We start from the raw sequence: 21,265 nt of genomic DNA, 5'->3' as shown, positions 1-21,265 counted from the left end.
TTTAGAGTGTATAAGTGTGTTTGTCTTTTGTGACCTTTCTGAATCTTTAAAGTGGCACTCCACCAATTCTACACATATCGTACATGACAGTTCACTGGAGAAAGCTCAAAACCTTCATTGGCTCCAGACAGGAGGAGGCTTGCTGCTTAACCCTGAACATGTCACCATGAGTTATGACTGAGACTTTATTTGACAGAGACACCAGAGCAGAGTAAAAAAAAAAAAAAAAAAAAACACACAACCTATTGGCTGGGACGCAGCATTGAAAGATACTGCGGTGCTTTGAGGAAAATGTAGAGTGCGGTGCACAATATTTTCACACCCACCCTGGCCTTGTAGTGGCATGAGTATTTTGGCGGTGCACGGGCTTCATTTCTCTTAAAATGAGAAGGTGTGGATAAACAGAGGTCTGCAAAAATCCGCTCTGCTGTTTGCATTATTTCTTTTTTCTCTTTTTGATTTATAGAAATAAAATCTTCTGGTCTCCACACTCCAGCCAGGTGTTCATACACTGCTTCGGGAGATTGGCCTGATAAAACTCAGTTCAAGAGCTCTGCACACTGTGTACGACATTTAATGTCTCCTGCACTGAGACGTAACTCCTATAAGCGCACAAAATGTTCTTAATCCAACATTTACGCGTTTGGTGCCAACGTAACATGAGACAAGCCCTTGTTATGGAGAATGGATGGGCTGTCGGGGTAAACTTGACGTGGATGAAATGGTGGATTCACCGAACAGCTGCTTTCAATCCAAATTTCATTGGGACTTGATTTTTAATGCTCACTATCAGAGAACAGTCACCGTGCATGTGTGCCTGTTTGACAGCCAATGGAAAATCATGCTCTTCTGGGAACGTGTTTGTGTGCCAGTGTTCAAAAAAATGTCTTGTGTGGTCTGAGAAGGAGCTGAAAAGACAGAATGCTATGTGGGCTGCTTTTGGACTGTTCTTTAATCTGATGCTTTTTGTTTTTTGTTGGTGTGTGTGTGTGTGTGGGGGGGGGGGGGGGGGGGGGGGGGGGGGTGAATAAATGTCAATTTAAACCATTTTAGTCCCTTTATATCTGTGCTTTAATCGTTACAGAGAGATAATCAAGCACTATTTGTCCAGAGAATAACACAAAGTTATCTAAACTGGATCTCACTACTTCTATCTATCTTCATCTTTCTCTGAGTTGTTTTCTTCTGGGGAAGCAGACAGCAAGTCACACAAACACCTCCCTCTGTCAGTTACGGTGAGTAATAGGCTCCGCCACTGGCTCCTATAAACATGTTGTTGACGGCGCAGCCAGTCAGATACCTGGTCCTCCCGCACCGTCCCCTCTGGCGTGCTGCTGGAGAACAGCATGTTTGCAGATAGGCGACGACCGCTGCTGTTCCGGACTGAACTGAGCATCTGTGCCTTTAAAGACTTGTAAGTGCGCCTCCACCAGAGCCCACAGTCAACTTCCCACAACTCCGACGCGCTCGGCGAGTAGAGTAGAGCTAACTTAACCACAAAGGCACTGGCTCACCTTCACATCTAGACCCATGGAATAATAACTATGGAATACCACTGGATACTGCTGTCTGTCTTTTTACAGCTAGCCTTCCATCCAGGTAAGACTAGGTTTTTGCACATCTTGCGCCGCTTTTACGCAGGGAACTTGTTTCTGGTCACTTTGGAACAACGAAGCGGTCGACTGTATTTAAATGACTTGATGACTATTCACCCCCAGTAGATATGTTTGACCCGATATGAGAATAATAATAAACGTATAGAGGAGTGAATTTCTCAACTGTGCATTTTCCATACTTTTCCTTTGCTCTGGGAACTGGAGCCGTCAGATCTGAACGCTGCTTATTAAGACAACCTGAAGTCACAGAACCCTAATGAGGAAAGTGGATACTCTGGCTGACGACCTGCTTGCCAGAGCCACTTTAATAATTTAGGTTCTGCTCAAAATACAAAGCGCCATTAACGAAAAGTAATCAAACAGTGGAGGTGATGTAGGATTTCGAATTTGTTTGTTTTTTCCCCACACACACAAAAACATTTCTTGTTGTTATGCTCGACAGGTTCAAGCGGTTTTCCTCTTTCACGAGCCGCACATAACCGTCATTATGGAAATACAGTTGGCAACTCCTGATTCTTGGGAAGTATGCAAACGAGCAGTTACTCCGTCCAGGACTGTTTGGCATGCCCCTGTAATTTTTCACCTCTTGAATAAATATTGTCGCATGTGTGACTTTAACCCTGGGCAACGTTTCTCTCCTGTCATTCCGGGTTTGGCTGGCTGGGCTCTGCTCTGGGGATGCCTTTAAAAATATATTGTTTATTATATTATTATTTTGTGCTGGCATCATCTTCAGTGCTATACTGCAATGGTCAAGGTCCACGAACGCATCTTTTGCATTTTTTTATGTTATTGCCCTTTATCGCAGATATTCGAATTTATCTGAAGTTTCAAACTTAAGGATGTTCATTTATATGCAAGGGTCAACTTCCTTTTTATTCTGATCTGAAATCACAGTGGGAATTTCCCTGGAGATAAGGTCCTTTGTCGAAAGCTGTTATAAAAGACAAACAAATAAACAAGCGCGAGTGTTGCCGTTTAACTTTGCGCTCGTTTGCGCCCTCGGGCCGCCAGCACGCGGAACCTCACGCGGCTCGGGGTGACACCAGGTGGACTTCGCTTTTTCTGACCCCGTTTCCATCTTACTGCCAGCGACCGTCCTGCACGATACACCCATGTAAAGCCGTTGAAGTTCACGCCATAAGCTATTGATATCATCAGGGAATTTGAATTACATTTCAAGGCAGTGCGCACAGGCTTACCTGTCCTGTGATGCAACACTGCACGCCATGAAGTTTGCCTTAAGCCCGTTTGCGCATGGTGCCGACCTAATAAACACGAATTACTTGAAACGTTATACGCATACTTGGCGGTCCATTTTTTTTTTTTTATCACATCATTTTTTAGCACATCGATAACCAAAGTGTTGCGCTCACGTCTGCAGTTGTTAACCAAACATTTACACGTAGACACACGGACTCTGCAAACAGGTGGATTGTTATTATTAACAGTCACTTGGGTGAGTGGCCCTTCAATAATGATACATTGTTGTTTGCTGTTCTGTGATTTGACGAATTTAAACATTTAAGGCAACCCTGCCAGGCCACCACACCCAGCGGTGTCACCATTCCTGGGAGATCCGTCTTCTAACCGGCAGGCTGACTTTATCGGTTTATTTATTCATGTGCCATATCAAAGGACAGAGGTAGTTTCACACTCCCAGTGCAGCCGCAGTCTTGTATTGTTTGTCACAAGTGGCCTCAATTGAGAAAACGTGGTTTTCAGGAACAAAAGGGAACACTAGCCCTGACTTCCCCCACCTGTTTTCAGTTGCTGCAGCAGATTAGATCTTTAAGGTCCCCCCATGAGGAAGCGGCTCATGCTACATGTATTTGTTTTAATTCATACCAAGAATGGTGCAATAGAGAAGGAATTTCATGCTTGTTTGTATCTAATTTATGTATATGAACAGCACGTTTCCTTGCTGTAAGTAGAGGTTAAAGTGTCCTGGCCCAGTCTTTGCCCTTTTCAAAGCTGTCATTGCATTTGATTGCACATAATAGTAGTTATTTCACAGGCACGAATTAAAGTGCTTCCTAGCCTGGGTGCTGGCATCCCTCTGCGGTTTCTGTGAGATACATCTAAGGTGTACAAGAGCTTTTCTTATGGTTTGCATTTTACTTGTGAAATATCACATGACTGAGTCACAAGAACACTTTGCTTTGCCTTCAAAGAAATACTGCGTCCGCAGAAGAACTTTTACACATAAAGTTGTTGCCAAGTGTTAATCTGTTTATCAAACTGGGAGTAATGGCACGCACAAATCCTGTATTTTCAAGTTTGCTGAGGTTGATCTTGTTGTTTACCTTTGCATCAGGGATTTCTATGTCTAAGCTGTTGTAATGCACAGGGATCTTGTGCGGCTGCAGGTGTTGACACATCTTGACCTCACTCTTTCACTCCTGTAACTCACCAATAAGTTTTACCAGCAATTTTTTTTTCTTTAAAACAAGAACTTTGTTAAATCTAACGGACGTTTAATGGTCTTTCGTGCTTTGTGAGTTAAAAGAAACAAAAATATAAGCATCACCACTCAAATTACTGGAATATTCATGTGTTTAATAAGCAGGTAAATTGCTTCTCTATCTCATTAAAGGCAACACCAAGATCACTATCCTCCCCGCTGAGCCTCAGCTCGTCGTCCGGCTGAACGAACCTTTCAGCCTCCGCTGCCTAGGTGAGAATAAGGTGCAGTGGATGCGGGAATGGCGAAAGGTGGCGGCAGCAAAAGAGATACATGGGATGTGGACCGTGCACTACCCCAAGGCTCTGCCATTTCACCTGGGCCGCTACATCTGCCAGGAGGAGGGCTCAGGGGACCAAGCCTCAATCTACGTCTTTGTGAAAGGTAGCCGGACATATTTCGGTGATGAAATGTGGACGAGGCTGTGTGCCATTTGTGTTCGAGAGAAAAAGAAGTGAAATTTAGAGAAAGCGTAACCAGACTGCAGGGAACAACAAACACAGTCTTTTGCCATTTTTCACTTCGTTGACAGGGAGCAGAGTGTGTGGGTGTGTTTGCAGAAGAAAGGTGTTTGTAACTTTGGCCCGGACAGGTACAGTAGATACGGGAGCTATTTACTGAGAGCATGACAGACTTTTACTGTATTTCCTCCTCTATGTGACCCCACATCCCCTTGGCCCAGTGCCATTCCTGCAGGCTTATATCATGTGCTGATCATTCACTCCACAATCCCTTCATCTACCTTTGAGCCAACAAGAAGTAACTACTTTTTAGGTCAGAGCCCAACATGTAGCGGTATTGAAAACTGCTTGATTTGACGATTGTCCTTAAAGACATACTCTGAAGTAAAATTTAATCATTCCGGTTGAATTTCAAGCCATTACAGTTGGTCCCTCTGTTGAGATAGCCCACATAGTCCTGGATAACAGAGCCAACATCCAAATCTCCATGCTGGCAGATCAGCCTGTGTTCTTGGGAACTCCGCAAATTTCAAAACAAAAAAATTTTACTGGTATAACTAGATTTGCAATCTCCCTGTGTCTTGGTTGATTGGGCATGGTTACCACAGTAACATCAAATGTGGTTTAATATTGCAGGTCCCAGAATTCACAGGATAGCAAGCACTCACTGAGCCTCCTGCTTGTCAATTAAGCACTTGAATGTTTATGTTAGCATTAGTGCATTTCCACCTGGCTGTTTTATGTCCATTTTTGCAAAAAAAAAATAAAAATTAATTTAAAAAATGAGGAAATACTCAAGATTAGTGTAAAAAAAAAGAAAAAAAAAGGTTTTACCACGAGGAACATGACAAATCTGTTCCACTAATGGGGCTGATGGTTGCGGAAGATGAAAACATCAGTGTTGTGTTGTGGAGTTCCTCAAATTAGGGTATGACCCACATAGAAATGTCATATCACCATCAAGTTGTTTTCAACATTGTCTTCCCTGCTAATTACACCTTCCCCTTGCACCCTCTTCTTCTGCGGTGGTTGAATGGCAGAATTTACAACCGAGAACTGCTTATTATTATTTGCATAATGTTAGTGGGTGGAAATTCACATTGATTAACTGATTTTCTGAAAATTATCCAAAAACCTCGTTAATAAGTAAAATGTATGCGTGATTAAGTGCCTTCATTGAATTCTGTGACAACCCTGTCCATGTGAAATCAGTTTTGATCCAGATGAAGTATGGGAGACAAATATGATAACCATTCCATAGGAATATATTGACTCACTTCTGCTGGGGTTTGATTGAATGAAACTCTTAATTAATATTATTACATTACACTTATACATAACTGGACAGAAAGTGCCAAATATGTGTGCAGACATACAATAATTAACTTCCATTATATTGACAAAAAGTCAAAATAACAAAATATTGCCATGAAGCTTCATCTTAGCTTGTAGCTCTGACACTGTGCAATTGCATATTTTGGTAGATCCAGACAATCCATTCAGAAGACCAATGGTGTCCAAGATTCTCGCTCGTGAAGGAGATGACTGTGGCATCCCCTGCCTGGCAACTGATCCAGATATTCACAGTCTGAACCTGGAGACATGCAATGGTGAAGCTCTGACCTCTGGTCTTCAGTTTTCTGCAAGCCTCCAGAAAGGCATCATCATCCACAACACTCAGAAGACCTATGGAGGTTGCTACGTGTGCACAGGGACACTCATGGATAAGCACGTCAGATCGTCTAACTACGACCTGACAGTGAAACCAGGTGAAACAATCTGCATGTGCATTATTATGTTTGGGTAGATAAGTTAGTTTTTTGTTTGTTTTTTTTGGTCGCTTCAACAGAATATGACACACCGGCATTTTGATTCATTCCTATTCAGTGCCTGTTGCTCCTCCTGTAATCGAGATGCAGCCGTCCAGAAGAATTATTCTCACCCGCAATGAACATCTGACCATCAACTGCAACACCACTAATGTCAATGGTGACATCAACATGAGCTGGATCACCCCACCTGGCTCGGTGAGACCCCTTTGCCTCGTCTTTGTTTCGTGTTTTGCTGTTCCAGGAAGCTAGATTGGAGCAGTTTGTGTACACTGGGTATACCATTGAGTATACAAAAATACTACATTTGTTGTTTGCTCCTTGTGGTTCTTAATGAGCTGCCCCAAGTGTACTAAACACAAAAGCAAACATGAGACAAAGTAAATGCAGCATTTCAGAGTCAGTCATTCCTAGAATTTATTTTCTTTTTACCAGAGCAGAGTTTTCTTCTCGAGTCTCCCCATTCTCTGGTCTTATTAGCCAGAGTGAAAAGGGTCAAAGTTCTTGCTGTCTAAGCTTCAGGATCTTGGCTGTGTGTGTGCACCTTGCGGCCTCCCGTAAGTGTGTGATCAACAGTGTGTGTGTGTGTGTGTGTGTGTGTGTGTGTGTGTGCCTGTGTTCATATGCAGCCGGTGTGACTGTGTCAGTATTTGCTTGGCCGGGATAGTCATGCATACGGGGTTAATCTCTAGAGATCTCTGGGCGTTGACAGGGTGCCGTCTGGTATCCACAGCAACCAGCAAAGGTTGACGGTGCTTCACGCATCCTGACGGAGAACTTCACCCACATGCGCAGTACCACGCTGCAAATCGCCGCGGTACGGCCTCAAGATTCCGGGAGCTACAAGTGTGAAGCCAGGAATGAAAAAGGGAGCAGTGTGAAGTCAGTGTGGCTAGATGTTTACGGTGAGTAAAGGATGGGATGCTGTTGCAGTTAAAGCTGCGCTCAGAAACAAAAGCACTGTTGAAGGCAAAATGAACTGTGATTAAATTCCTTGTTAAGGGGCGAATTGTAAATTGATATGGTTGAATTTCCTGATATTTAATGTCACAAAATGTTTATTTTTTTAATTAAATATGTCATATTAAAGGAAATGTCTTACATTTTAGGGTTCTCGTTTGTGTTGACAATTATTGGAGAAAACTGATTTCACCCTCACGTCTGAACCTTTAACATTAAAGTTAAAGCCAGGGTTAGCTCAGCTTCAACTTTCCTAGCAATGGCACCACCTATGGCCACAGAATAAATTGATCCTTACTGAAATCTTGGATACCTGCCATGAGTAATGCCTGTTTATTCAGGCATTATCATTTTAATGTTCAGATTTATGTATGAGATAATTTACTGCTGGAGGTAGTTTCATGTCAAACACACAGACATGAGAGAGATATTGATTAGCTTATCTAACTCTGGCAAATTAATAAACATGTTTCCCAAAATGTCAAAACTATATTTTCAATGTACTGATGTCAAGTGATTTGGTATGTTTTGCTATGCTTTATCTCTTTTAACTGCGAGGTCTTCGTATTTTATATTTTCATATATTAGGGACGCCGATAAATCGAGACGAAATTTTCCCTCTGTCAGGTCAGCAACAACATCCACTCTTCTTATTTTTCAGAAAAAGGATTCATTGACTTGACGACCGCGAACAACAGAACCATCCATGTCCGCTCAGGTGAGAGCATGTCTCTGAAGGTTAACATGGAGGCTTATCCGAAGTTGCACAGCCTCTCCTGGAGCTTCATGGACCACAAGCTGAGCAACACAAGCGATCATGTCATCACCAAGCACAGTAATGAATACAGGTACGACAGCACACACATGTGAATGAATGTTTGCGTTGCCACAGTCTTGCCACTAGGACGAAAATGTTCATTACTTTCGTCCAGTGGAATTTTGAGCCCACGCTTCAACTGCAGGTCACAGCTCCCTGACAAGAACAGCTGAAACAATGCACCCCGCCCCTCGGTTTCTAGCGAAGCAGGAACTGCCATAATGTAAATGGCTTTCACAAGAAATCAAACATGAGATATTTGCTATATTATCTTAGTTACAATAAAATTTTGTTTGGCAGCAGTCTCCAGTACCAACTTGAGTTCAACAGCTGACATTTATATAAAGGAGCAGATGACAAAAATAGACTGGTGGTTATAATCTAAAATGCAAATATCTGAACATTTTTCTGATTGCCGTGCTGTGTTTGACTAACGAGAGTCACATCTTTTCTGTTTAGGCTTGATTAGAGTACTGTCTTCATTTACATTTGTACTTCCAATCAATGAATGCAGTAATGCTTAAAACGTTATTATTTCATGTCCAGCTACATCAGTGAGCTGAGGCTGGTGCGGCTGAAAATGACAGAAGGTGGCGTTTACACCTTCAGAGCCTCCAACGGTGACGCATCAGTAAACCAGACATTCACCATCTTTGTGATCAGTAAGTTGGGCCATGCATTCGATGAAAGGTTTTCTGTTGCCTTAAGCAATATAATGAATTTCATTACACCGCATTGCATTAACCTTCAGTAGGTGGGGGTACTGACCTTTTCTTTGTATGAAATGAGATCTGCATCTCACCCCCACCACCCCTTTTATTGCAACGGGATCAAACGTTAGTGTTAACTTTCTGTTTCTTATTATCCATTTCTTACCCAACTATAACTTTTATTTGTCAGGCAAACCTGAGATTGTATCTCAAGAGGGACCAGTGGATGGACAGGTACGATGTGTGGCTGAGGGATTCCCTGCCCCCCAGATCAGCTGGTACTACTGTGAGCAGCCGTACGTCAGGTAAGAATTTAAATCACCCACAAACTATCTGCTATTGTTGCCCACATGATCACAACATTTCTTGCCAAAGTTGTAGTCTAGACATTTCTGTTTTTGTTTGCGTTTTTCACAGATTATTGTTGGACTTGGCTAAATTTAGGACTTTGATATAATTTCTGCCGTCAAATGGACTGTGAGCTTGTGATTAGAATCTTGTTTACACCTCTTGAAGCAATCGAGGCTAACAATAATTTAATGAAGGCACGTCATAACGCATGAACTCCGACCTTCCCAAAAGTGTCCACTCACGAGGCTGTGAACACCACATGCCGCGTTCTTCTCGAGAACACAGCAAACACGGCCCCTAATCAGAGTTCAGTAACGACAGCTGCCAGGGCAAACCCCATCCTGAAAGTACCGTTAAGTATTTTTTAACTTGATTTAATTTGATAAGACTTATTTGAATCTGAATGACTTGAATTACTGTACTTAAAAAAGTGAGAGATGCAGTGGATAAGGTCCCTCCAGAGACAGCCTTTGGTCCTAGTTATCAATACGATAAATATGTGAAACGTTTTCTTAGTTTCTGCCACAGTTGAAAATAATATGCCGTCTTGTGGAATAACTTCACTGATCTTTAGAACTACAGCCTAAAGTAATTATATTGTTTACAAGCCGACATGAGCCAGATGAGTCATCTGCCAAGCAAAAATCAAAAGCAGCGCGGTTGTGTTATCTAATAAACTAAATCCTCCAAGGCAATCAAATTAGATTTATTTCTGCAAACAAATGTCATGGCTTGTCTTTGCAGTAATGCTCTGTATATTAACCGGATTAATGCGTCAAGTTTTTTGGTGCTTTGTTGCCCATTCAGCTCTACATTTTGCACACTGCACAACCAATTTATTGTCTACTTACAGTTAAGTTTTACATTCAGAATTCATCAGAGGGCATCCTGAGGGTCCTAAAGGTCACACTAAAGACACATAGGATTGAGTCAGGAATGATGATGGCGGTGGAATGTAGGATTGCGGGATTTGTTGGGGCTGACTTGTGATTGGTTGATAGTGGTAAGATGACCCCCATGTGACAGGGGATTGGAAGAATTGACTTGTGATTGGTAGGGGGCCTGCATGTCTGCCTGGAAACAACTGGACTTGACTCACCCCGTGTCAAACGTAAGGTGTGCTGAAGGAGGAGCACCTGGTTGCTGTGGCAACACCAATCCCAACCAGCACAGCCAGTGAATCATAAGTGATAATCCAAACTTTATCCAGTAATTTTTTAATATACTCAAATCCACTTAATGCTCATTACATGTATACTCCTAACAGGTGTGTGAGTGCATGAACAGAAACAGGAAGTGACATGACCTGAGTGAGACCCATGATCAGTTCTCAGTGGTTGTTTGGGCAAATTTTTCCTCATTTGGCCTTTGTTTCGTGAGCACAGATGGAATTCCCCGCTATTAGTATGACTTCTGGCAAAGCCAGCAGCTGACAATACGCTGAAATATGAGGACGTGCTTGTGTGGTTCTGCACATTGTTTAAAGTATGTCATTCACCTAAACATTTTCATGGCTCAGTGAAAGTATGTGCGCGTTCGTAGAGACAGGAGGCAGTTGTCGAACTGCCCAGTGATCCTTTGTCAACGCCGTATAATCTTCTGCCTTCAGGTGCTCCCAGCAGGTGAACGGCACCCAGGAGGAGCGCGACGTCATCACCATCACATTGTTCAGCCCAATGTTCGGGAAGACGGAGGTGGAGAGTCGGGTGAACGTCAGCAGGGGACGTTTCAGTACTCTTGAATGTGTGGCTACTGTGGAAGGAGAGCAGGCGTACACCCTCTTCTCTATTAGCGGTGAGTTGGTCTCGCGTACATGGTGTACATTCACGCAGAAACCGCGCACGCCCCAGTGGTCTGAGAAGAGTCCACGTGGAATTAAAGGAGGTGTTGACGCCCGCGAGTCGCATGTTTTGTTGCCGAACTGATGTAACCCTCCACATGCCCTTTCCATCAGATTAGGTTTAGGCAATGACCCAAGAGGCCACATACATGGAAAAAATCTTTGACCGCCTAATTTGATTCTGATTAAAACTCAACAGAGTAACCCCAGTGGAAATTCTCCCAGTATGTCAATGCTCTGCTGATTGTTATCTTAGCAGCTCTGCCCCTTAGTAGACCTCAAACAGGATAATTCTTCAGTTCAAAATATTTACTAAAAGCATGAGTTTGACATGGATTAACCTTAATGCGGTTTTACTGTTAGATGTTAGTCTATGATCTGTTAGGTAAACAATATACTGAGATATCTCAGTCACGACTGGCTGCAATAAGATGTTATCATTAACAGATAGGAATTAGCTCCACTCCATTGTTTACTTTATGACTCCAAATCCTCTCTCTCATAACGGCTTCCCCATCTGCCATACGATGTCTGTGAAGTTGCGTGAGGGCAAGAACTGAAAGTACCGCAGAGTTGTCCTGTCCCCTGCCTGCGTCCGGAGACCTGGGTTCATGCAGGGCATGGGGGGGCTAATAGTGGCTACAGCGGGCATGTGGGCGAGCATTATGATGAGGTAGTAGAGCGCTTGCAGCCAGACAGGACAGGCCTTCGGGAGCGTGTGCCCAGATTTTTTTTTTTTTTTTTTTTTTTTTTTTTTGTGCTTCACAGAGTAACAGCAGACCAGGCGGAGGCGCTGAGAGTGTAGTGCACAGTAGGAGTCCTGGCGGTGCAGGGAATTCTGGGGCTGTGGGAGGCTTGGAGGTGTCAGTGAGCTGCAGAGAATACATGGAGCTTTAGAAACCACTGACAGGTTTACAGGGGATTAGTTCCTGCAGACTCTGCATTCTCAGATTTGAAGTGGAGAGAAAGCTTCTTATCTCTAAAGAGCTTATTACACCCCACTGTACAGAGGAGCAAAACAATAAGGCATCACAACCAGCCAGACACAAAGGAACAGAACGCTGATTACATATAATTACTCTGCCGCACAGCTGTAAAAGCAACAGCTCACAATAAAAAAAAGTATTGCATAACAAAGGGGATTTAAATGTTTATCAAAATGAAGTGCAACATTTGCAAACAGAGAATAAAAGCACAGACTCCTACAGTATATCTACATGCATAATTGGATTAGATTGCTGTTATTTGATCAAAGTGGGTTTCACTGTGACTTAGCCTTCCCTGGCTTATTTTAATGCCCCTTTGCAATGTCGTTTAGAGTGTAAACACGAGTCCCTGATTGGCTCTGTCACCACTGCCACCACTGTCAAACATTACCACTTCTGTGCCCATGCAGAGAGAAGAGTCGCCCATGAACTGTTCTCCCCTCTCCTTATTGGCTCTGTGTCAGCGGCATGCATCCTCTGCCTTGTCCTTATCATGCTGTTCTACAAGTACATGCAGGTAAGACAGCGCCGCACTTGTCCGACACAGCACTCCCTCTTTGATCACATTTTCACACAAGTCAAGAGGAAGAGAAGAGCCTGTTGAAATCCGATGAGTTTATTTGCAACTTTCATCTGTAACTTGTATTGCATTTACCTTTTGGCGTCTTTTTGCTTTTTGTTTCCCTGTCAGAAGCCCAAATACCAGATTCAGTGGAAGGTTATTGAGGGAATTCATGGCAACAACTATGTGTACATTGACCCCACCCAGTTGCCGTACGATCACCAGTGGGAGTTTCCGCGAAACAACTTGCGTTTCGGTAAGCAGCCTGCCCTTCCTTATCAAAGTCATATACGGCGTGTGCCCTGTCAAGGCACACATCATTGTGCTCACTGCGGCACTAAAATGCACGACTTGATTGCCATGTCTTAGGTGTAAGTCACCGTAGGAACAGTGTGGTGTGGAGATAAAAGGGGCGTGTCCCAGTAACAGTCCCCGTAATAAAGCCTAACAGTGCAGTCAGTATGACATCATCACTGCCACCCTCAGGCTACTTCACGCTCACTTACGGGCACTCTGTTTTCTGTGTATATGGACACAGCATTAAGTCTTCACCATGTCTGTGGTCATTACTGATGAACCTGTTCTGCGGCTCATTAATGATGTAACCCCACTCCCTCTCTGCAAACATAATATTGTTGACATATTCTGGGTGTTGTTTTTAGCAAACCTCCTTAAACAGGATTCTGCGTGTCCTGTTGCCTACATACACAGCCTGGGGGCTAAAACTGGTGTTGTCCTGGGAACAGTGGCATGGGGCCAGTTTGTGGGAGGGGAAACAGGATGGGCATTAACAGTTTTGCTTCTATCTTTTTGTCTTCAGGGAAGACGCTGGGATCTGGGGCATTTGGAAAAGTGGTGGAAGCCACTGCATATGGACTCTCCAAAGCAGATTCAGTCATGACGGTGGCTGTGAAAATGCTCAAATGTAAGCACTGTCGCCGCACATGCAAATAAGTGGGATGAATGTGCGGCGTAGCTGTTTTGACTTTGTACCAAATGTGCAATGTGGCACTGTGCTTAAAAGACGTTTTAATGAATAAATAATTCCCCTGCCGGTGCTCAGAGACAAGGAGCCTTTATGTGCATATTCATATCTGATGGTGTACACAGTGCTGTCAAACGACCTATTCAACAAACGTCTTTTGTTTTAATAAGCTACCAGCAGCAACCCGTGTTTTAATTCTGCTAATACCATATCACAATATGTAACCATAGCTCAACTTGAGCTCAGTTCACTCCTGACTCAACGTGCTCTATATTTTCTCCACCACAGCAAGCGCCCATGCCACAGAGAAAGAGGCGCTGATGTCAGAGCTGAAAGTCCTCAGCTACTTGGGAAATCACATGAACATTGTCAACCTGTTGGGAGCCTGCACTGTTGGAGGTACGTCCGCCGCGCTGTGCTGCATTATCACTTGAGACTGTGGAATGAGAGCGGAAACTTCAGTGACTGTTCACCGAAAGTTGTGATTCTGGCTCTGAAGACTTTGCTAAAGTTTTGCGTTGTGTACTTGGAAGAATCATTCTCATGTTGTACTGTCTGCAGGCCCCACACTGGTGATCACCGAGTACTGCTGCTTTGGAGACCTTCTCAACTTTCTCCGCAGAAAGCGAGAATCCTTCATCCACTTTAAGCTTGAGGAGTACTACTACTACCGCAACGTCATGCAACAGAAAGTCACAGATGGGTCAGGTTCTTTTTTGTGTATGAAGAGTGGTTTATTGTGTGCGGAGGGGACAGGAGAGTACTAGTATTTACTATCCAGAACGTGCGTAGGCGGAGAGTATGTGTGGCTGTGCTCAGCTGAGACCAGACTGCTCCTTTCCTCTTCACAGTGACAGCTTGAATGGCTACATGACCATGAGGCCTTCTGCTGCTGGCAAACCGCCGCTCAGCTCATCCTCCGAGAAGAGACGCTCGCTACGCAAAGGCAAGCCAGCCATTCATCAAATTTGTTCTCTCTCGAAACACCCGTAAGAAATAAGGCATCGGAAAATAACCCTCACCCCATCTGTGTTCTCAGGAAGCTCCTATGTTGAAACAGATGCGGAGTGCGAGATGTTCGAAGAGGACGGCCTGTCTCTAGACACCGAAGACCTTCTCAGCTTCTCATACCAGGTGGCCAAAGGCATGGAGTTCTTAGCCTCCAAAAATGTGAGTTCCTCCTGTGTGCGCTGGCATTACATTAACAACTTTCATAACTGATTTGTATGTTATTTTTTTTTTTTCATTCTGATGATCTGAGTTCTTTAACATGTATCATGTTTCCAGAGCTAGTAAACGGATCTAAAACGCATGTTGGAGCATGTTGCTGAAAAATTTATTAGTTACTGGTAGGACACTGGGGCCAGGTGGCTCATGTGTCAGTGTCAGAGGTTGTATGTCACAGACTCAAGCATGGAAATGTGTTAAAGTGCAAGAGAAGAGACCCCTTGTTCTTGCCTAATGTTATATTCTTAATTGTTTGGATGCAGGATAAAATGTACGAACAGACTTTATAACTAATGGTGTGTTTTTGTTTTTCAGTGTATTCACAGGGACTTGGCTGCAAGAAATATCCTACTGACACAAGGAAGAGTGGCAAAAATCTGCGATTTTGGACTGGCCCGGGACATCACCACAGACTCTAACTACGTAGTCAAAGGCAATGTAAGTCTGAATTAAATTGTGTAAATTGAATTAAATTAAAGAGGTAAATGAGTTTACTGGAGGGGTACTGCTCAGTCCACGGCCTCATCCTCAGAGGGAACATATGAGCAGGAACAGTTCCAGTTCACTAGAGAGCAGATTTTTGATGCACATGTGTTAATAAAATCTGCAGAATAAACAGTATTATCTGGTTGATTCATCAAAGCAAACCATTCAGTCCCAATGATGTTTAATACAACACCAAACTGAAAATTCAGTTTTAATTTCTTCACCACTCCCAGGAGTTATCTGGCTAACAATACGTCTGACAGAGCCCAGTTCCATTAAGAACAAGTTATGCAGGTTTCCAAGTGAAGATTCACACCAATCAAAATAGGCGGCAGAACAAAACATGGTCTTAAAGTGGAGTTAACTTGTTCTTCCAAATGATAGACCTGCTAAACTGCTTCACTGATGCAACTGAAAAAATACTTTGATCTTTGTAACATGAAGAGTCAAAGAAGTCATGTGTAATATGGCTGTAGTGACACAGAACTTGTCATAACAGTGTAGATAGTTAAGATCAATCAAGAAAACGCATTTTCCTACTAACGTAAAGTCCAGTTGCTTTTTTTGCCCTTTTTTTTAGTTTCTAGTAGGATACATGTTAATAAATACTGAATAAATAATATGAAGACAGACACAATTTCATGTTATCAGGCCTTCTCGAATTGTCATTGTTGGCAATTGTGTTGTAGTTTGTGAGGCCATTTGTATTTTGTAAATAACTTTTTCAATCCGATTTTCATTTCATGTACTTAACATACTGGATCGTCACGTCTATAATACTTTATATCAAAGATTAGACTCAAGTTCTGTGCGCTGTGCTTATGCGAGCTGTCAGATGCGTCCGAGGTGTATCTTTGGAATTTTTTCTGCAAATCTCTGGGCGTCACAGATGTGCTGAGCACTTTCTTTTTAGGGGCCTCAGGCAAATAACTTAACATTTTACCGTCCACAGTCACAGAATTCTTTTTAGCCACCAAATTATGATTTATAGCAACTTTCCCGTCTATTCACTGATTGTATTGCTTCTAGGCTCGTCTGCCAGTAAAATGGATGTCTCCTGAAAGCATTTTTGAGTGCGTATATACATTTGAGAGTGACGTGTGGTCCTATGGCATCTTGCTTTGGGAAATCTTCTCCTTGGGTAAGTCTCTTCTAACCACTCTATGTGTATTTGTCTGGCTATCTGCGTGTTTTCAGAAGTGCATAGCGTAACACAATATCAATGCTGAATGCAGGAAACAGTCCTTATCCTGGTATGCCTGTGGATGCCAAGTTCTACAAACTGATAAAAGAAGGATACAGAATGGATGCTCCAGACTTTGCACCTGGCGAAATGTGAGTTTTTGTTGAACGGAAATACAATTTTGTGTAAAAGATGTCATAGTGAAATGCCAGAATGTGGAAAAGGTTCATCAACAGGAAAAGATAGCGGTTGGATAGATAGAGGTGGCGAGACTACAGAAGAACGCAATGTGGGGGATTTGAAAAGCAGCCCGCTTTCATCCTGTTGCATTTGGCTATTCACAAGAATAACTAAAAAACTCTTCGGTAGAACAGAAAACAATGTGCACACAAGAAGAAAACAGGATGTTATTAACGGTTGGTGTTTTGTTATGCTGCTGCTGCGCAGGTATCAGATCATGAGGTCCTGCTGGGATGCTGACCCCTTCAACAGACCCCCCTTCAGGAAGGTTGTGGAAAGAATTGAGCAGCAGCTGTCAGATGCCACTAAGCATGTAGGTTGCACCGCCACAAAATTATACTCCTACAAATGTGTGCAGTAGAAATATTTCACAGGCTGTTTAGTAGAGTTACAAGAAAGGACAATCTTAGTGGTAAAAGTGAAGTGACATGTTCATAGGATTGCTTTGACAAATGTGGTGAGCCCTCAGAAAAAAGAGGCAGAATTTAATGTTTTCTGACAAAACATAATCAGAGCAGAGAGTCTGGTTTAGATTGGCTGTAATTGGTCTTTGTCCATGCTGATGTAGGCAAAGTAAGTTTGAAACCTTAGCCTGTGGAGCGCAGTCAAGGGCTGAGGATTTATCAGTGTTCTCCAGCTCCTTCTTTCCCCGTCAGTGATTGTGAGGCTCCTGAAATTGCTTCTTTCTAAAGACATGCATAATTCAGTTAAAGGTCGGTGGCCTCTCACAGCATGAGCAGATGTGTTTGTGCTCCGAGCTTGTCTGATTTACTCAGACTACAAACGAGGGCCTAAAACTTTTCTCATGCCTGTCCTCTTACACACCAGCAACTTTTGACTACTCTTCAGGGCATGGGCTTCATAGGAGCAGGGGTCCTTTTGAGAAATGGACTCTTGGAGTGTCAGGGGAGAAATCTGACACCACTCCTGTGCTGTAGCCAAGAGATGGCTGGATACCGTAGGGAGAAACAACTATTCTGGCTCTGACCAAAGTCAAAAACCTGCTGTGCAGCACCTCTAAGGCTCACCAGTTGACACCTTAAATACTCATTATTTAATATGTATAAATATCCAATTGGAAAATATGCTTCAACAACCAAAAATTCTTGATTTACGTATTCATGGATAATTAGCTAGTTTTAACGTCCTAACAGGCTGAGCTAAGATGCCGAACTTGGGGAGCATTTTGACTGCTAAGCGCCATCTTTTTAGCATCGTTGCTAACAAGATGCTAACAGCACAGACAAAAGTTTCAGTCTCACTTTTTCTTCATCAGTCAGTGTGGACGAAGAACAGTTAAAACCGATGACAATCATAATGCCAGAGTATGTTTTGTCAGAAAACAAACTACTACAAACTATCCGTTGTAATTTTGCATGCTTTTACACCTACTAATTATTTACTAGTCTCGGTATCTCTGAACGTCTTCTAACTCCTCTAATTGTCACATCTCAGCAAAACATAAATAAATAAAATCTCAAGATCCCTAACTGTTCCTTTCGGTTTATCTTGATAATGGCATACAGAAATATTGAAGCATCAGTGCTTCAAAAGACACAGATTGTGCAGATGAGATTTATTGACATGAAAATGCAGGACTGAAAGAGTACACAGTATCAATGCTGATGTTGTTTGCTCTGTCTCTCTCTCTATATCCTTACGTTCAGATTTATCTGAACTTCAGCTCCAGGCTTGCCGGGACGCCCAAAGCCAGGGAGGAGCCCAGTTCTCAAAGCTCAGCATTTTACAGTTTGAACTCTGCCGGCAGCAGCAGCACACCTACCCAGCCCTTACTGGTCCAACACGAGGTCTTCCTGGAGGGGACAACCCTCAGAGCCCAGTGGGTGTAAGGACACACCTAACCTGTCTGGCTGCCTCTTAAAGTGCCTGTAATGTTCCGCCACAAACCACCCAACCACTACGCCTGCTCACCGTCCCGGTGCCAGGAGCATTTGTTGTTGTGTGTTGCAGCCGGAATAACGCAATGTAACTGCCATTTAGGAAGAGAAAGAACAACAAAGGACTGACGCTAATGGCTTTTATCTTTGTTATCACTAATTACAGGGAGGACACATGGACTTATGCTCTCCCTGGTCTTGGCAAAGAACTTTAAGGCACTAGGGACTATAGGGGGGCATCAACCATTACTCTAAAACTGTCATTAAGTACATTGTTATCTGTTTTGTTATTTTCTTTTTTTTTTTCAGTTACATTTTTCCTACACATTTCATAAAAGTCGTTTTGTTGTTGTTTTTTTCTTTGGCAATCCATATATAACTGTTTCTATCTATTGGAGTTCATTTTCTTTTTACATTTTGTGTTTTGTTACTTTTTTGTTGTTTTTCTCTTTTGGAAATTCATGTAGCGTTTTACTTTGGGTTGGCTGTTGCAGTTGTCAGAGAAAAAGAAAGCACTCGAGGCACTTGAACTTCATATCATTCCCACACCACGTAAAGCAGCTTTTATGTCTTTTTTCTTTTTCTTTTTTTTACTCTTTTATTATCAGTATTATTTACAACTTTTTGGATCTTTGTCATGTGAAGGAGATACTTTCTGGGGGCCAATTATAATTGAGATGTTGAGATACTGGTATATAAGCTATTAGACAGCATGTTCGGTCATGCTCAGAGTCCGTAAGTGCTTCAGGTTGATTAGGAGATACAGTTCTGCTCTTTTGTCTGTCGGATGTCTCTACCTAGAGAGAAATTAACTGTCTTTACTGGACCTTACTAACCATGGATACCATGGATCAGAGCATGATAACACGGTTGTCTTCAGAGATATGGTATAGATACGGTACTTTAGCTTGTCATTTATGTGCTTGTTGACTGTATATGTGTAGATATTTGCAGGTAATGACGGTAGCCATTGCTCTATGATGAGGTGCGCTATCAGAGTCTTGACAATCTGTGAAGCCCGTAGGTCTTAGTGTTCGTTAGCTTTGTTACATAGGCAGGTCATTTTTTTACAGCTGGACTGATGGAGAGAAATCTATTGTACAGGTGTAAATAGCTGTTCAGGTCCATGTGGTTCCTCTCCTGCTGCATATCCCATGTATGATATTTGTTTACAAGCATGAGACAGGTACTGCCATTCCTGAGACGTGTTTTCTATGCTTTTCACCTTCCACCCCTCCATGAAGGACCAGAAAACGGGAATCTTTCTGTTTTGGCTGACAAGCAGTTGGTGTGTTATCACCCCATATTAGCGCTGTAGTTCTCTGTTGTACAATATATGTATCATGGATAAAGTCAAGGTGACATATGTGAAATGCCATTAAGTGGACTGCAGTATTCCCTGAGGTGACAAGCCAGAGGAAAACAGAGGATCTCCCAGGCTCTCTGTTCAGATGTTGACACTGGGCACAGGACTCAAGTGTGTTGGTCATCTCATTGTTCTCCGGCCAGTAGCTGGTTTCCCAGCAGTCCCTCTCTTCTTTGTATCCAGCTGTTTCCTCCATCAGAAGTGGGACTTTCAGCACCTCTCAGCCAGTAGTCTGTATCAGTCCAGACCTTTACGAACCCCCTCTTCCCACTGGTGGATGTTGTTCTAAAGAGGACCAGGAAAGTGTCCTGTTTGTTGTGTGTGAGCATGTGTGCTTGGTTGTGTGTGTGTGTGTGTGTGTGTGTGTGTGTGTGTGTGTGTGTGTGTGTGTGTGTGTGTGTGTGTGTGTGCGCGAGCATGCTCGTCTGCTTTCATGTGCTTGTCTGTGTGATTGCATACTGTCAAGAGGTGCCACTACTAAAGATTCATCAAGTCGTTTGGTCTACTAAAACCCCACCGTCTTACTGCTCTGTCTTTTTGTAAATATATATGTATGTATATTGTAAAGTTGCGTTGACGCTTTTGAAGATGTTTATCACGGTACTCCGAGGCAGAATTTTATCATGCTGTATTTTCTTATGTGTGCACACGTTTCCTACTGTAGATTCAACTGGAGAAGCTGCTTGTCTTGGTCACCATGGTAACAGAAGAAGTTCACTTTGGCTAACGTTTTCATTTTTGGCTAATTCATCTTTTCAGACAGTTTCGCCAGTTCACTCGGTAACTGCCAGGACTGAACTGCTCCCACTACTTGTAAGTGATCGTCAGTATTCAAGGCAATATCACTGAAAAGGATATACTACTAAATTCCACCCACTTGTCTCACAAGAATAGAGGTTATTTTTCCATATTATGGCCCCCCTCACGTTTCCTGCATTTTGCTGCATATTTATTAAAAGCATTAGAGTTATTGTGTACATTTGATGTGTTGCTATTACATGTGTCAATGTAAATAAAATTGTGTTTATTGAATTCCCAGTTCAAGTTTTGGTCTTTTCTTTTTTACAAATAATGCATGAAAATCTGTATATTAAGGCATCTCATTTTATAAAGTGCAAGTGCATCTCAGTTTTGCCAGACACTAATGTACAATTCAGTAATGGATAACACACTGAGTTTTTTATAACCTTTCTTCCTGCCTTACTCCAAATCTTTTGGCTCCGGCCCAGAAAAGGACACCTGGCCATAAGGGGAAAGCCACGAGCGGGACAGCAGCACTCTAAA

The 21,265-nt window shown here is 42.7% G+C and overlaps 1 protein-coding gene across 2 annotated transcripts; it reads left to right on the top strand.

Moving 5' to 3' along the window:
* Nucleotides 1–1,315: 1,315 nt before the first annotated feature.
* On the top strand, nucleotides 1,316–21,013 carry kita (KIT proto-oncogene, receptor tyrosine kinase a). 2 transcript variants are annotated; one of them, XM_047587774.1, is made up of 21 exons: nucleotides 1,316–1,599; nucleotides 4,213–4,464; nucleotides 6,026–6,310; nucleotides 6,429–6,568; nucleotides 7,104–7,275; nucleotides 7,992–8,178; nucleotides 8,694–8,809; nucleotides 9,048–9,162; nucleotides 10,818–11,002; nucleotides 12,445–12,551; nucleotides 12,726–12,852; nucleotides 13,417–13,521; nucleotides 13,870–13,980; nucleotides 14,143–14,284; nucleotides 14,433–14,527; nucleotides 14,621–14,751; nucleotides 15,124–15,246; nucleotides 16,324–16,435; nucleotides 16,530–16,629; nucleotides 16,925–17,030; nucleotides 18,385–21,013. In XM_047587774.1, exons 1-21 carry the CDS (start codon nucleotides 1,545–1,547, stop codon nucleotides 18,565–18,567), a joined length of 2,949 nt encoding a protein of 982 aa, XP_047443730.1. In that variant the 5' UTR covers nucleotides 1,316–1,544; the 3' UTR covers nucleotides 18,568–21,013. The 2 variants fall into 2 exon arrangements, with proteins under 2 accessions (XP_047443730.1, XP_047443729.1); XM_047587773.1 differs by having other exon boundaries at nucleotides 7,083–7,275.
* The last annotated feature ends 252 nt before the right edge of the window (nucleotides 21,014–21,265 follow it).

This window comes from Mugil cephalus, chromosome 6 (genome assembly GCF_022458985.1).
Source record: "Mugil cephalus isolate CIBA_MC_2020 chromosome 6, CIBA_Mcephalus_1.1, whole genome shotgun sequence".
Lineage (NCBI taxonomy): Eukaryota > Metazoa > Chordata > Actinopteri > Mugiliformes > Mugilidae > Mugil > Mugil cephalus.
The sequence above is the reverse complement of the archived record's forward strand: the minus strand, read 5'-3'. Positions and strand labels throughout refer to the sequence as shown.